Here is a 17,985-nt window from a genome sequence, read left to right as displayed (position 1 = left end):
TTTATGACTTTTCCAGTATTATTTTTGGTCGAAAGTCTCTATGATTGTGGTAGGAATGTAATGATTTTCGCCACATTTTAACCTATCTGAATGCTAATATTCATTTTGCGTCGGGGGGGGGGGGGGGGCTTCGCCCCCCTGACCCCCCCTCCAGAACCATGTCCTGGGCTAACTGGGGCCTGTGGCCCCAGGACCCTGGCTACTAGGCTTTTTAGGTTTTGAAAGTTGCCAGATAGTTGAGAAGGGAGTATGCGTCACACGTTGGCTGTGGGGACTTTTTGGCATCTGTGTTTTCCACATCTTACCAGCGACGCATAGCACTACACGGTACCATCTCTGTGGACTGTAAACAATTGATTGGAATTCGAGTCGGTCACCTAAATTTGGCGATATTAGACCCCTTTAAAGTGGCTGCATTCACAGGCTGGAATAGCGGGAAAACGCGTTTGCAGCCGTTAAATTTTCCAGATTCCCTTGCGCGGTCCCTACACCATAAGCTTCACCCCTTCGCCTCTCGAAGACGACTAGCGCCGCCGTCTGTAACCCGAGGTTTTTTTTTCTGGCATTTCGGTTTCTGTTCCATTAACAGTCATCGAGCCCGTACGACTATGCGAGCAAGTCCGCCATACAATGTTCTGGGCTAATATACTTTGCTGCTTTGGGTCATAACGTCCACTCGACACAAACTAGCTAATTTCAAGACTAACATAGTTCTAATTTTATTTCAATAATTCGCTTGCGCGTTGGGGTCTTCGCTGTGGGATAACCCGTAGAAAAGTCACGAGGTTGGATAAGCCCCGTGGTCAAATGTGCACCCATTAAACCATTTTGGCACCCAGCCGCCTATTAAGGTAGGCCTACATATTGTTTCGGTTATATTTGTTTCATAATGTTTCATGTGAAACATGGGAAATCTGAGTCGAAAGGGGTAACTAAATCCCTAAACCGCTTGACAGTTGTCCTTAACGGGTAGACTACAGCCCTAGCTGCTGTCCTTAACCGATCGACAACCGCTTGACTACTGTTGCCCCTTAACACTGGACAACTGTTTTCCTCAAGCCTAAGCGACACATTCCCAGTATTGCCCAAGGGGCAATTTTAGCTGGAAAACAGTCTAGTTCGCGGGTTTACTGCGGTATGGCCACGACAGGTGCCGATACTACTAAAGTTATTACCACAGTTTGATACGGTACGTCTTCGATTTCCCGGTTCACCGTCGTCCTCCGTGATATTACAATGCCACCACTGATTGGCACGATTGACCCTGTTGTTTAAAAACATTTTACAACACGGTTTCGCCATGGATCAACACGGTTGGTCCCGGTTTGCTCACCGTAGCCCTACCCTGGCCAAATATCTGACTGGGGTTGAACCGTTTGACAACAACAGTCCTTTTGAATAAGAATCAAGTCAGAGATATTAAATTATAAAAATATTTTATTGAGCAATATTACAAATTGACTAGGCAGGACAAACATGATTTAATTTAATTACAAAAATACAAAAACATAGCTCCAACATCATCAATTATAATATTCATTACACAATCAACTATAAAAATAAAATACCCCAAAAAATTATCATAAATTATAATTGAACTACAAAAAATGGGAGATGCTAATTGTAGGCCAGTTGGGGAGGTTTGGGAGTCTAAAATGGCCGCTTTATATAAATGAGTATTTTGGAGAATACGGACCAGAACCCTAACCCTTTTATGAGGGGTAATAGGTAAATTGGATCCAAGTTCAGTCTTCTAAAAAGGGTTAGGGTTAGGATTCGCCAAAATTATCATTTATATAACCAGGCCATTTCGGACTACGGAAACACCCGAACCTCGCCCCAACCCGCTACAATTAGCATCTCCCCACAAAAAATAGAACATGATTTTCACTACCCTATCACTTAAAAAAAACTCCATGTTCTTCCCCTCTAAAAACTATGATAGGTTGCCAGGCAAAGAAAACATACGCCCACACCAGCCATTGAGATCCAAGCTATGAATCTGTTATCATCAAAGTAGATACCCTCAACTTCTTGCTGGCCAGTCAGTTTACCAAGATATTTTTTTCAAGAGAATATGACAATTTTTAGCATTATTGCAATTTTTTAAAACACACATATATAATAACATAATTATAACCGTATTTATTGTGCTTTAGTATTAAATTTGTTGGAATTCTAATTTTATGGTTTATAAATTGATGGACAGGTACCAAGAAGTTCTCCACTAACATGAGAAATACAGCAAAAACTGACCATATTATTAATTGTAGTTGATTCTTCAAAAACAAAACAACACAACAATTAAGCACCATCGTGACCTTCACTTTTCCGAAAATATTTGATATTCCTGATAAATTGAAAAATATTTATTTGACACATCATGCATGAAATATATTTTAAAAACTTTGGTATACATTGGTATCTTCATGAAAACGTTCTATTTATACTGTTTTATGGAAAAAAGTCTTATAAATTATCCTGCATGCAAAGTGAATCCATGGACAGCATGATTGCTTGGAGGTATGAAGTGAACCAATGGACAATGACCTTTTCATTCTATTCTATGGATTATGCCCTTCACTTATAGATCCATTTAATGTTTGAAAGACTAAAAGATTATTTGTTTATAGAAGTTTCATGGACAGATATGGAAGACTACTGATTTGAAGACATATTCATCACACTAGAGATTGTTTTATATTTTAATAAGTATTTGTGGATTTCATTGAGTTTCTGTGACAACAGAGTTTTGTGTATTTCACTAAGTTTCCATGACAACAGAGTTTGTGTGTTTCACTGAGTTTACATGACAACAGAGTTCGTGTATTTCAACAAGTTTCTGTGACAGCAGAGTTTGTGTATTTCACAGAGTTTACTGACAACAGAGTTGTGTATTTTACTGAGTTTCCATGACAACAGAGTATGGTATTTTACTGAGTTTATGTGAAAAAAGAGTTTGTGTATTTCACTGAGTTTCCATGACAACAGAGTTTGTGTATTCTACTGAGTTTCCGTGACAACAGACGCTGTATATCTGGCCAAATCATCACCAGCACGTTTTAATATCTCCAAAGCTACTGCACCTGCAAAAACATAAAAATAAAATGTAGAAATGGCAGGTTTTCTGACTGTCTCATCTTGGCTGATAAAGTCTGGGAGGGGATTTATGCCATACAGTGTGCTAGGAGGGAAATTTTGCCCACATGGCCATTCGTTCTTAAGATTCCAACTGAATGGGGTATTTTACATCCACACCATTGTGAATGCAGTTGGAACTTGGTTTTTAGTCCCATGCATATACTACACACCGCTCATTGCCAGACCCTCTATTCTTCACTGCTGACAAGGGGGGAAACTAGACTTCAAAATCTTGAGAAACTTTCTTTGCCAATACCAGAATGAGACAAATACAGTGACAATTATTAATCAGGTCACATAATAAACTAGCACTCTTGGTGATTAAATACAAGTCGGCTTCCTTCCTGGTGAATAAATACAAGTCCCCTGCCCTACTTGTGAATCAATAAAAGTCCCCTACCCTACTGGTGAATCAATAAAAGTCCCCTAGCCTACTGGTGAATCAATAAAAGTCCCCTACCCTACTGGAAACTACAAATTTTACAATGCATCTATATTAACTTTCACTTGTCAAAAACTGGACAATTTCGGGGCTAACACATGGTTCAATTTTATTTCAACAAAATGCTTTTGCATAGGGGTCTTTAACTGCGGAAGGAAACCGGAGGACCAGGATAAAACCCACGAGGTCGAATAGATGACCCCAATTCTTGTCACGTACAAGTAGGGAATCAAAACCAGGAGACTTAGCTCGATGACAGACCTTACGCCATTTGGCCAACTACCCTTGCACCCCACGATGCATCAATAAGAGGCTGACACTGCAAATACATTTCTGTGAATATACAATCCAAATGAATATAGATGGAATACATTCTGTAAACTGGCTCGCTAGCCTGGAGGTCGGGTGTTCGATTCCTGCATTAGCTGAGAAAGTTCATCCAGATTTTCCGGTGTGGTTTCCCCTTGTCAGTGATGCAGGACGGAGGGCCTGACAAGGACAGCTGTCTAGTCGTTCGGATGGGACAAAATGTAACCCTTCTACATGTACATTTATATATTTAGCAGTAAATTAAATACCTCAAAATTTAACCTAAAACAGAATTTTCAACAAAGGGCTATAACCTAGTAAAAGTCCTGACACGCAAACTTGATTGGTAACTTTGCTACATGTATATACATCAGTGTACCAAGGTTCAATCACAATCACAAAGCTTTCTAAAAAAAATAATATATCTGAAAAAAAAAACAACAACAAAATTAACAACTCTACTTACTGCCTAATTGTTTATCTTGAGCGAGGTCAAGGTCATCAGAGAGATGATCTCTAAACAATCGCTGTTGTACAGGATTTCTCACTATTCCTTTTGTCGGTGTCGATGATCCAACAGGATTCAATGAAACATCCAGACTCTCCGGGTACAGACTTGTAACCATTTCAAGAGCATGCTTCGCTTTGTCGAATCCCTTTCCCTCCGATAAAACAGAATCTGTATCGAACTGTCTTATTCCATCACCACCTTCCGAGTCCAAGTCAAAAACAGATGAACGATTTGATTGGCTGTAGTTAAAGCTATCACCGAGGTCATTGGGATCAATGCTACTTTCGGTTTTAAGAGGAAGCGAACTGAATTGACTGGTCAAGTTAGTGTGCAGACTTGTCAACTGAATACTAGCTGTTTGATATCCTGTGTCCTGATTGGTGGAATTTGGCAACGGAGCCGAGTCGCTGGTTGTCTCCATATCGGTAATTGAGAAATCGTTAATGTCCGTCAATGGATGAGGTGGTTTGTAAGATTCAGTTTCCATGGCAGTAGCCTCCGTGATTAATGGCGAACCTCCCACCGTGTCTATCGTATGAAATTGAGGAGAGAGTGTGAACTGGCTAGCCTTGCTGTTGTATGATCGTGGATTTGAGGCTTGGGGTGTTGATTCGTCAGAACAATCATCATTATCTAAAAAAGAATAAATATATAGTTATTACATGTGGCAGGTCATTCAGCTGAACAAGAAATAGGTCTTCCATTGCTGAACGTCAGACAATATTTAATTTTTCACGCTACAATCCATTCAGCTGAACGAGAAATAGGTCTTCCATTGCTGAACGTCAGACAATATTTAATTTTTCACGCTACAATCCACGCTTAAATGTACTCAACAAATTGGTTAGTATTTATTATTTGATAAAAAGAGAGAAATGGGGTTTAACATCCACTCGACACAAAGTAGGTCATTTTGGGACTAACATATGGTTTTATTTTATCTAAATAATTTGCTTGCGCGTAGGGGTCTTTAACAGTGGGAGGAAACCACGAGACCTAGAGAAAACCCACAAGGTTGGACAGGCCTTGTTTTTATCGTCTGCAGGATGTTTGCTAAATTTTCAAGACATGATATACATAATGAAAGCGTGGTCACTGATTTGTAAATACTAACTGCAAACAATCCATTTTTGGGCCGATATTCCTTTTTATAGATTGAACTTTCCCTGTATTGAAGTTTGCAAAAGTGAGTTAATGTACAGGACCTTTAGGTATGAGAGTGTGAATGAGGGGAATCTTGCATACTCCAAGTTATAAAATTCCATGAGATCTGTTAGGTGAAAGAGAAATTTGTTGACAGGCTTTCACATCATTGGGTGTTGGATGGACGAATGGTTAACACGCGCGTTATATCATAAGGTCTGTCAATGAGTCAAGTGGCATAGTTTCGATTCTCCGCCTGTATTTGACAAGGAGTAGGGTTGCCTGTCCAACCTCATGGAGTTTTCTCTGGGTCCTTTTGTTTCCTCCAACTGCTAAAGACCCCTAGGCACAAGCAAATTATTGAAATAAAATTGAACTATATGTTAGTTCAAAAACTCTCTCTCTCTCTCTCTCAACATCCAGACAGCTAATTAATACTATCATTCATAGGTCAATAAATCAGCGTTTGACACTGAAAAATGGCCTCAATATAAGGCTGTAAAAAGAGTTAATCTTACCAGGTAGATAGGAGGCACCAAGTTCTTTTCTGATGGGAGACATGTTTGGACTGGGAAGGGGAGGGAACTCTTGGTCAGAGTAATCTTCTTGTATAGGACTTGTACACAAACTTGACATGGGAGCAAACTCACCAGAAGATCTCGATTTACGTACTGAAATACAATCAACAATAATAAAACACATTTCAAACAAAAAGATTTTATTTTTAATTTGTGTAGCCTAAAGCTCAACGCAGATTTGCGGAACAATGTTTTCTGACAAGTTAGCTGGTGTGCATTGGATATCAACTTGAACATGTGTTGGCAGAATAATTTTCGAGAGATCAAAGATTTCAAAAACATTGGTTGGCCAACACATGCCCCGGAAAGAGTGGGCATACCCTGCCTTACACACAACTTTCAAAATTATGATTGGGAAATCTTACATGACGGTCCTCCAGAATGTCGTCTGTTAATGGGAGATAACTCTGGTGATGCCATAAACTCTGTCTCGGAAGAAGATCTTCGTAGTTGAGTGAATTTCTTGGAAGAATTGGTACGGATAGGACTAGATGCGAATTGGGCCTGAGGATCAAAAATAAATATTTTCATTAAAGTTTTTAAACTAGACACTGGTTCCATACACTTGATAATCTACTTCTTGGGACAACAATCTTCCAAATAAGGCTCTATCAGATCTACGAGCGACACAAAACTAGGCTTATTCTTTGGACAATTCTGCATCAATTGACATATTTTTAATAAGCCGTCACATTTCCAATATGGCTGAGATGACACACTTCTCTTACATTAGTTCCATAGGTAGTGAAATGAATTGGGGTTTAATGTCCTACTGTTCTGCTCCGATTGGTCTAATGACTCAACAGGTAGAGAAAAACCTTAAAAAACCCTGATGATTCTCCCCAGCCCATGTCAGGATTTGAATTGGATCACTTCTGGTTGTATTTATAGTTCCCTAGCAACCCAACCACTGATGCCCCTAGATCTGATGACTTATTAAATATATTGTAAAGGAATAATTTAAAACCCCTTACTGAAGATGGAGTTTTGAGCGGTGTTTTTCTCTCCCATTCTGGTGTTTGTTGTTTTTTAATAGGAGAAACACCTGGACTATCTAAAATCATGGCTGCTTCACTACACAATCTACCAATAGATCAACAGACAATTAAAAGATAGGTTGCCAGGCAACGAAACATACACCCACAGCAGCTAAATCGTCCGGGGAGTCAACAAGAGTTGTCACATATTTTTACTTTTTTCGGTAATTAAACATTTATAATACATTAAAATCTGATTAAGAGTAACAACTAATTAAGTAATTATCAGAAAACCATTAGAATTTGTTTGGTTTTTATAAAGTTCTGCCCCATGCTAATGTTTAGTATACGAACTTTAAACATCATGGATTTAGTTGTTCAAGTCATAAAAATTCATTGAAAATCAATATACTTGTTCGTCTCAAGACCTTAAACTCTGTGTATCAATCTGAAGTCAATCGGATGATAACTTTAGCCTCTAGAGCGTCACAAGATTTTTCAAAGTGATCAAGAACCATAACCTCAAACACTGTGTATAAATTTAAAGTCAATCGGATATTAACTGTAGCCTCTAGAGCGTCCACAAGATTTTTGAAGTGTTCAAGGGCCATAACTCTGGAAGTAATTATTGAAAATTAGTGATCAAGAACCATAACCTCAAACACTGTGTATAAATTTAAAGTCAATCGGATATTAACTTTAGCCTCTAGAGCGTCCACAAGATTTTTTGAAGTGATCATGGGCCATAACTCTGGCAGTAATTATCTGAAATCAATGAAAATCAATAGGCTTCTTCGTCTCATGACCTTAAACACTGTGTATAAATTTAAAGTCAATCGGATATTAACTTTAGCCTCTAGAGCATCCACAAGATGTTTTGAAGTGATCAAGAGCCATAACTCTGGCAGTAATTATCGGAAATCGCTGAAAATCAATAGGCTTCTTCGTCTCATGACCTTAAACACTGTGTATTAATTTAAAGTCTATCAGATATTAACTTTAGCCTCTAGAGCGTCCACAAGCAATTGTGGACGCCGGACGGATGGAGGTGACGACAATATACGACCACATTTCAATGTGGGCATATAAAAATAAATCATATCCATTTGCATGCTCAAGACAACATATAGCGCGTATAGCACTATTTGTTGGAATCATATAATAGACGAAAATGAGCCATAAAAGCAAGGGAGGGGGTGGGATGGCCAAATGGTTAGTGCGTGCATGCTGTATCATAAGGTCTGTCATTGAGTCAACTGGCATGGTTTCCACTCCCCGGTTGTATGTGACAAGGAGTGGGTTTTCTCTGGGTCCTTAGGTTTCCTCCCACTGCTAAAGAGTAAAAGACCTCTATGTGCAAGCAAATTATTGAAATAAAATTGAACCATATCTTAGTCTTGAAATGACCTAGTTAAACTCCATTTCTCCTCTTGCCATAAAAGCACTTATTACCATAATATGAATGTATATAATGTGATTTATACTAAATTTAAAAAAATTTATTATAAATTCCAATCAATTATGTTTGGTGAAATACGAAAAACAAACCAAATTGAATGAAAGTCATTTACACCTGCTTAGTCCATTCTACACCTTTATTTTATACCTGCTTAGTCCATTCTACACCTTTATTTTATTATCGTTTAATCTTTTGTGAATCAGCCATTACTAAATACTTTTTTTTGTTCATTACAAATGTCACCCAAAACCATAGAACACATCAGCTGTGTATTGATTATATAAAATTTTAATTGTGTCTTAAATATTGGATATCAGGATCCCAATATTTTCATGGTAAGATAACAACATCAAAGGGGTCTTTAGTAGTGGGAGGAAACCGGAGGACCCAGAGAAAACCCATGAGGTTGGACAGGCGACCCTACTTAGCAATGAAAACTTATCAATAAAAACTTAATGATGGAATATGACCTTATTCAGACAGACCAGGATTTGAATCTGGTGCACAGTGATTTTAAATGTCCTACTTATATTTACAGATTTAAAGATCTGTACAATCCAGATTATCCCCCCTTTCCCCACCTCTCTCAAAACAAACAATATATAAATCTTACTTGACTGGACTAAACGAGGTATTCCCATCCCCTTGAAAGAAAAGTTTTCTCCGTAAAGACGAAGTACTTAATTCATCGCTGGTATTTGTCTCTGTTTCTGGTTTATACGTCATATATTGCTCTGTAAAACAATTAATAAAAGGTGTTACTTGAAAACGGTGAAAGCTTGGGATGACATGGGTGAATATTTTGAGGTTGTTGTTACAATCCTGGCATTAATGTACTAGATTCTGTTTAAGTGTTTAGGTCCATACAAAAATAAAGCTCTCTTCATACACATTCGGTAGCATGTATTGATTCGTTACCACTTGCGCAGTACACTTATTTCTTTTGGGAGCCAAATCATAGGTGCTGGAATTTGCAGGGGTCTCATGCACAGTACACCATTTGTAGCAAGTTAAAAATTCCCTGACATAAGGCTGCAGCTCTGCTCTCAAGGCAAAATTACCCTCATAACACGCTACATGTACATGGAGAATAGCTGTCTTCATTAGCCAGACAAATTCCGACTATCAGAATATCATTTACATGCATGTTTATACAGGACAATGTTTGGTTTTTTTCATCCTATCTGAACGACAAGACACTCTACCTTGCCAGGACCTACCTCCTTTCCAGAGGCTGACAATACAACATGAAACCGACCTACTAAAATATAATATTTACGTACCTAATACTTTATACATGTCTAAATCTGTTGGTAGAGTTAATATGGTCTGACATGAGGCTGAAAAAAAAAAATCAACACAAATTGAAGAATGATAGAGAGAAATGGGGATTTATGTCCACTCAATACAAACCATGTCAATTGGGGGACTACATTAACAGAAAACAAATCTCAGGGCTTGCCACGAGACGCGAGCAACTGCTCGCACTCGCGTAAATCTACATTTACGCGAGCGGTTCATTGCTCGCGCAAAATTTTAAGAAAACCCTGTAAAAATAATCAAAGTATTGACAAGTTTATTGCCGAAACTAACCCAACAATGTCAATAACGTCATAAATTCGTCTGTCAAACTGAGATTCACCCAGCTGCACACGGCATTTCCTCCTGAAATTTGATTGGCTAATAAAGTTACTCGCAACTTGTGTTACTAAAAATACACTTTAGACCTGAACGTCATGACTGGTTTTCCTACGAACACCAGTAACAAACACGTGATAATCGTGTCTAAAGTAAAGAATGTTTACATCCGGCATTTGGCATTCACGCTAAATGAACACGTTTCAAACTAATATTTATCTGTATTTCCTATTTTATCAGAACTTCGGTTTTTATTCCATTGTGCAGTCGTATAATTTTCAATCTAAGCGTAATAATGGCCAAAGGCAACCTGATTGCCCTATCCACATTTATTTCGTGGGGTGAAGAAATCCATACGGAAATTGGTTTTAATAAAGAAGAGTACGTATGACTGTCAAAAACAGAAAGCGATGGTCACACATGTTTACTGCAAACTTTGTGCCAGGAATAGCAATTTTCTTATGATTTTAAATTGAAACAATGTTACAAAATGTGTGCTCACGCAAACAACATTTTGCGTGAGCAATTTTTATTGCTCGCCCTAACCTAAATTTGCGTGAGCAGTCATCTGCTCGCCATCAATTTATTCGTGGCCAGCCCTGAATCTATTCTTGTGGTTCACATTTAGTTTGCTCATTTGTGTTCAGCCAGCTGGTAGTAAAAAATGTTATATTATAATTCAGAACAAATTGTTTCTACTGCCTTCTGTTTTATTGGTGTTGGCAGATGGTGTGTTCAGATTCACCCACCCAAAACACAAACACATCCTTGCAACAATAGCAATACAATTCCTTTCTTCCCCAAATCTGTTTTTAAAGGCCTAACAGCTTTTAAAGAGGTTGATAAATCTTTTAGATAGAAAAACAAAACATTTACAGAAAAGTGAAAATGATTGTTCAAAATTAACAGATCTACAACTAGTACAAGAGTAATACAGAATTGAGTTCTGTCATCACTCACCATCTTGTGTTCTAGTTTTTCTTCCCGTTAATTCCTTCTGTATCGAGCCCTTTAATTCTTCTACATTTATAGCCATCATACAACCTGTCAAAATATCATACATACATTTATAGCCATCATACAACCTGTCAAAATATCATACGTACATATATAGCCATAATACAACATGTTAAAATATCATACATTACATTTATAGCCATGATACAACCTGTTAAAATATCATACATTACATTTATAGACATCATACAAACTGTTAAAATATCACACATCACAATACATTGAGTGATACAAAACAAAAAATGTTCTGATTCTCAAATACGACTTTGTGACACAGTCTGTCATTTAAAGATACATTATGGAAGATTAGATAAAGAGCTGGTAGTTCTCACTATAATAGTTAAAAACTAGATACAGGGAATTAGCTGAAAATTTCAGTCAAATTGATCCACCCTGAACCGAGTATTTAGCGATTGAATTTTGGGCCTAGCCTTGATCATCATTACTAAAGTCGGTACAATAAAAAACATGGTCTCGATTATCCATTTTTTGATTTAATCTGAAGCAGGAGACCTAAGTTTGAAATACCCCTTTCACTTCTCTACAAAATAAGTCATTTATAAAACGGAGCCACGGTGGCTAGGTGGTTAAGACGCTGGCTCACTAGCCTAGAGACCGGGTGTTCGATCCCTGCATTGGCAGAGAAAGTTCATCCAGATTTTCCGACGTGGTTTCCCCTTGTCAGTGGTGCAGAACGGAGGGCCTGACAAGGACAGCTGTCTAATCCTTCGGATGACATGAAAAACCGAGGTCCCTGGCAGTTGGAATTCGATATAAGAGTAGGCTATAGTGCCGCTGGCCGGACAAAATTTCCCTCATAACACACTGTATGGCGTATGCCTCTCTTCATTAACCCAGTATAGTAGCAGAACAGTAGGACGTTAAACCCCATTTCATTTCATATCATTTCTAAAACCTTTTGTATTGTTTCTAAATTGAACACTTATTGGTCATCTTATAAACTTACCCATCTGTGCTGTGGGTGTAGAAGGTAATGTAAAAGGTTTAGGGTTAGGATTAAAGGGTGACGGTGCTATGATATGGTTAGCAAAGTAATCATCTATAGCTTTCTGTGCTCTCTCTTCCATCTCTCGATCAGGTCTGCAAGAAAACAAAACCACAAAATAAACAAAAAGACTTGTATCATCAACTTGTATGTGCTTTGGATATAGAGGGATCTCTGTATCTATGCAGTAATGAACCATTAAAACTAAGTCAAATTTGTTTCCATGATTTAAATGATGGGATAAAGTTTAAAAATGTGAGATAAAAATTTAAACTTGTGAGAAAAATCTATCTTGATAGGGTAAAGTTTAAACTTGTGAGATCTATCTATCTTGATGGGGTAAAGTTTAAACTTTAAAAATGTGAGACATTTTATCTTGAAGGGGAAAAGTTTAACCTTGTGATGAGATACAGTATGTATTTACATGTATGATCTACGTGTATCTTGTAAGATCTATCTTGATTTTGTAAAGTTTAATCTTTAAAAATGTGAGACATTCTTTCTTGATTGGGTAAAGTTTAAACTTGTGAGACATTCATGTACAATGTATGTATCTTGATTGGGTAAAGTTTAAACTTTAAAAATGTGAGACATTCTATCTTGATGGGGTAGAGTTTAAACTTGTGAGACATCTATCTTGATTGGGTAAAGTTTAAACCTGTGTGACATATCTGTCTTGATTGGGTAAACTTGTGAGATATTTATCTTGATGGGGTAAATTTTAAACTTGTGAGACCTACATGTATATTTGTACCTGTCGTAATGGGGTAAAGTTTAAACTTGTGAGACCTATCTACATGTATCTTGGTATCTAAATTATAAAATCGTGAGATCTTTCTATGGGGTAGAGTTTAAACATGCAAGACCTACCTATCTTGATGGTGTAAAGTTTAGACTTACGAGACGTATCTATGTTGATGGTGGGGCATCTCATCTATATCAGCTGGATGTAGGGCTGCCATCTGATCTATAGACCATCGAAACGGCTTCTATAAAAATTCAAACAATTAAACAAGATATTGACTACTTTTTCATGTTGTCAGGTTGTTCCTGCCTAATGAACAAGCCTGTCTCATCAAAATGTATACAAACATCACAGTAGGGGCCCGTCTCCAAGAAATAATCAAATATCAGTAATAATTATTCACAACCTAAATATAGACTAAATAATATAGAATGTTATATTCTGACTGCATGGTGGGTACCCAGAACAATCTCTGGAATTTCAAACCTTGTTCACATTTTTCTCATGGGTCAGGCTAACAACATGCAACATGTGTTGCTTAATTGGTTGAATGGGTCAAAAATGAAATGAAATGGGCATGTGTTGCCTAATCGTTTGAATGGGATGAAAAAATAAGGAAATGGAGATTAATGTCTTACTTTTATACACAAACAGGGCTACTCAAGACAGGCATACTTTAGTATGAGGGAAATTTTGCCAAGGCAGCAATGCTATGGCCTACTCTATATTTTGGTTTCAAACTGTTATGCAATCTTTAACGAGTTTAGAATCGGAATGGTATACACAAGACCTCATGCCCATCCAAACAAAGTGACACTTTTCCTAGCCAGTCTCTCCAGCCTGCACCACTGACAAGGAGGAAACAGACAGTAAAATCTTCTTAACAACTTTCTCAGCCAACAAACATAACTGAATCCTCAAACTCATGGTTAGCGAGCCATTTTATACTCACCTCGGTTATTTTAGTTAAAGGGACATTATGGGAGATTAGAAAGAGTTGACAATTCTCGCTACATGTGTATAATAGTTACAAAATAGATAATGTGTGCTGAAAATTTCAGTCAGATTGCTCCACTCTGAACCGATATATGAGCTTTTGAATTTTAGGCTAGCCTCGATCATCATTACTAAAGTTGTTACAATAAAAAACAAAGTCTCAAAGTATACTTACAGGTGCTCGGCCATCAGTTGAAGGAGTTGAGGCGACTGTAAACATGGACGGACTGAATGTCGGCAGATTTAACTTTTCAGTACCATCATCAAATGGATTTATAATTCTTGATTCAGGTGTGAAGTTAACTCCCATTGGCGACGTGACGGGAATACGAGAATCTTTTGGCGTACGAATACTTGAAGGACTGGGAGTATTGTTTCGTACCGGTGTTTTGATGTGAGTATAACCAGGACTACGATAATTATCATCATGAGCTGGTGTTTTAAAACAGGTTGAGCTGCCATTATCATTCCTATTTGTTGAAGAGGATGGACTGTGTTCTCCTTGTTGTGTTTTAAATAATACAGCATGAGTCATCCCTGAACTACAGTTTGTGAAAGGAAGATAATTATTGTTATTATTAGTGACTGATTTATTATCAGGGCTGCTACTGTTATCAAATTTAGAAACAGAGTAATTGCTGTCCCCAGAATTATTGCGATATCGTTCTACATTCTGTGACTTATTTACCAACGGACTAATCGTAAACACACTGTCACTAGACTTACAACAATCAGGAATTAATCCGCTCGGTGAGCTACCACAACTCTCAGTCACATTTTCATGCTCTTTTGATAACTGACACGAGTTCATGTGTCTGTGAAACAACTCTGAGCGTAAAGAATTTGAGTGTTGATTCTGATTGCTTCTATATTGAGAGGATTCGATCTTTGAGTTGACACTGCCAAACTTGAGAGTCTGGATGACACTTTTGGTTGTAGGGAAATGAGGGGAAGTCTTTTTATGTTGATTTGGGTTACAGATGTCTGACACTTCCATCTTTCAGATCTGTGATTTATTTTCACGTATTCCAGTCTTTTAAAATTAAAATTGAGCAATTCTCAGCAAAGGAAAATTATTTCGAATTTCACACCTGAAATAGTCATAACCAAACATGTAAAATAAAAAATATGAACCCAGCTTGAATAATGTTATTACTGGTTCTTACCAATGAATACTCTCACTAATATTATATGCATATTCTTTAAAAGGCTGATCAGTGTCTAGTGATATTTTGGCAAAATATGTGCATGTTACGTACATGTATACCTGGCCCTCTACATATACATGTATGTAAGTCTAATAGTCAATAGTGTACATGCATAGTTATAAATTATGCTCTACAGTACCATGCAATGAAATCAATTTGATATCTAGACTGAAAGCTTGAGTTAAAATAGTTAGATCTACATTAGATAAGAAACCTCATCTCTCACCCCTCCATGTTTCAAGATAAGAGATGGTGCTATAGTTCCTTCTTGCAAATCCCGACGGGGATCACATCAGGCCCCAGTAAGCAAAATTGACAAAACTTTTCATCAAAACAACAACTGATTATTGTTATTCTTAACATTTCTGCCACATTCAACCTCAAAGCATATAATCCTACCTGCTACCTGACACAGGTACAAATCATGTCTATTTAATTCAAAGCGATAATTGCCTGGCTTTACGCCATTTTAAATTTGACATCTTTGATTCTTTGACATCATGATGCCGGGTGGTCTTGTACAACAGCCAATCAAAGTACTAACCTGATTATGAGTTGGACAGGAATAATAGGCCTACACCGTAATTATGAATGTCCGTATCAATTTTGATAAAACAACAATTTGCAGATAAACCTAATTGTTTCACTAACTTTCACTAGAGTGGGGTGCGTATGTTTAATAAGTTCTTAGTATAAAATTAACTTATTTTCAAGATGTTACATGCATTATGCCATGGCATTAATTAATAATGAAATTTAGAAGTTTGCCAGGGGAAACTAAAGGCACCCAATCGTAGCTAAAAACAAGCACGTTCTCGTTTTGATAAAACGACAATATTTGCAGATAAACCTGAATTGTTTCACTAACTTTCACTAGAGTGGGGTGCGTATATTTAATTAGTTCTTAGTATAAAATTAACTTATTTTCAAGATGTTACATGCATTATGCCATGGCATTAATAATGAAATTTATAAGTTTGCCAGGGGAAACTAAAGGCACCCAATCATAGCTGAAAACAAGCACGTTCTCGTAGCTAGATCTACATCATCACATTCCAGTAAAATATATCGGCCTTCCATCATCATCATGTACTAATAACTATGCCAGCCTATGGCTGTGTCTATCACCCACTACTTGTCTTGAATAGACTGTTCAGTTCTTCTAGACAGAGCAAAAGTTTAAATGGAGAATACTGGTAGCCCTATCTATATCTACAATAAAATAACTGCACATCTTGAAACATAATAAAATCAACAGAAAATCTCTTTATCATTTCTACATGAATCATTTTAGAAACAAAACATTCCAATATCATATGATTCAATCAACAATTATTTTTGCAAAACGTTCAAAAAATTATAATCACTGATTCACTCGGCCTACTAGAAATGTATTCTAGACATGTTTCATTGGAATTCGACAAAACAATTAAGGAGGATTAAAGTTTAAACCTTATAACGAAGCCATTTAATTTGTTGGCCAGCTGAAAATCATAACAGTAAATCTGTCTGGACTTGTTATTCAGTTCAAATTCCCGCTTCCTGCGCTTAACGGGTGCGATTAATCCGATCGTCAACTTCCGCTTTTCGTAGAAAATATTAAATATCTAGATCTAACTAAACAAATATTTTGACTGTCAAAATAAATTCATAGGCCCTTTTTCCCATTTACAATATATTGATTCATCCGTTAAAGATATTTTCCACTAAAAGGGAATAATATTCATCGCGGGACAGTCCTTGAAAACAACAACAATAATGGCGGATTCCAGCAAACCGCGAATTTCGTCTGCAAGAGAAACCATGGAAAGTAAGTTTATGTAGCGTGGATCAGTCGTTTTGTTAGTGATTCACGTGTGTGGTTATTATTATTTTTCTCTCGCTAAACTACAAAGGTAATTGGGCCTACGCTAGTACTAGTAGCCTAGATGACCGAGGAAATGGACAAACTGAAACTCACGTGAATGAACATGATCATGATCATGCATGATGATCAATTATCAACCCAAACTGACTCAACGAGAGAGAGAGAGAGAGAGAGAGAGAAATGGGGGTTGGGGTTTGACGTCGACTCGAAACAAACTAGGTCATTTCGGGACTAGCATATGGTTCATTTTTATTTCAATAAATCGCTTGCGGCTGGGGTCTTACATGATATGGGTACTAGCCTATTTCAGTAACGTAGTTACGTAACCTACCACTACTACAAGTTCCCATGATCGTAGAGACATGAGAAATTTTCAGGGGGTATTCATGGGTCCTAGCCATGACCTCACACCAAATTTCAGCCGAATCTGTCAATATTTTTTTGTAGGTGGAAGGACTCGGAGAAAACTCACGAGGTTGGATAGGCAACCCTATCCCTTGTGACAAAAGTGTTTACGATAAGAGTTTTATAAATTGACTGTTAACTCCTCTAGTGTTTTCTCTTTCATCGTACCAACTTCAGCAGAAATCGCAAAGGTTAAAAAAAGTTTCTGCTCTAACTCTGATCTTGTTTTGCGTTGAGACTGAGTCCTTGAATTCATTGAAATTTAACTCCCAGCTCTTTTACAAAATTTTTTTAGCTAGTCTTTACTACAATTTTTATTCTTTCAGCTTTGATGGAGATTTCCTCGTTATTGAACACTGGACTTGATGAAGAAACTCTGGCGACTTGTGTTCGACTCTGTGAATCAGGAGTTAATCCCGAAGCCTTAGCCTTGGTTATCAAGGAACTTAGACGAGAATCTGCTGCTATTAAGGTAAAGTTTCAAGTTTTGTTTTGTGTTAAAAGTACAATCAATGGAAAGTGGACAACTGATATATTGAATTA

At 37.3% G+C, this 17,985-nt stretch overlaps 1 protein-coding gene across 1 annotated transcript; it reads right to left on the bottom strand.

Annotated features, from left to right (window-relative positions):
* Positions 1 to 1,419: 1,419 nt before the first annotated feature.
* LOC126825660 (protein aurora borealis) lies at positions 1,420 to 16,738 on the bottom strand. Its single transcript, XM_050555403.2, has 12 exons — positions 16,623 to 16,738; positions 14,138 to 15,053; positions 13,122 to 13,210; positions 12,183 to 12,316; positions 11,159 to 11,242; positions 9,844 to 9,900; positions 9,174 to 9,294; positions 7,099 to 7,207; positions 6,490 to 6,628; positions 6,065 to 6,217; positions 4,359 to 5,036; positions 1,420 to 3,086 (listed from the first exon to the last, which is right to left on the bottom strand). The coding sequence occupies exons 2-12, from the start codon at positions 14,957 to 14,959 to the stop codon at positions 3,004 to 3,006; spliced, it is 2,469 nt and encodes an 822-aa protein (XP_050411360.1). The 5' UTR covers positions 14,960 to 15,053; positions 16,623 to 16,738; the 3' UTR covers positions 1,420 to 3,003.
* Between the last annotated feature and the right edge of the window lie 1,247 nt (positions 16,739 to 17,985).

The sequence above is a fragment of the Patella vulgata genome, chromosome 6, assembly GCF_932274485.2.
Source record: "Patella vulgata chromosome 6, xgPatVulg1.2, whole genome shotgun sequence".
Lineage (NCBI taxonomy): Eukaryota > Metazoa > Mollusca > Gastropoda > Patellidae > Patella > Patella vulgata.
This window is presented reverse-complemented; position numbering and strand designations above follow the sequence as displayed.

Bases quoted from the DNA above. Each gene is read 5' to 3' on its own strand.
- LOC126825660 (XM_050555403.2), bottom strand. From the start codon at position 14,959: ATGGAAGTGTCAGACATCTGTAACCCAAATCAACATAAAAAGACTTCC. The intron at 6,218-6,489 runs GTAAGATTTCCC...ATTGTATTTCAG, and splicing joins ACATTCTGGAGGACCGTCAT to TACGTAAATCGAGATCTTCT. The intron at 3,087-4,358 runs GTAAGTAGAGTT...ATGTTTTTGCAG, and splicing joins TCAAGATAAACAATTAGGCA to GTGCAGTAGCTTTGGAGATA.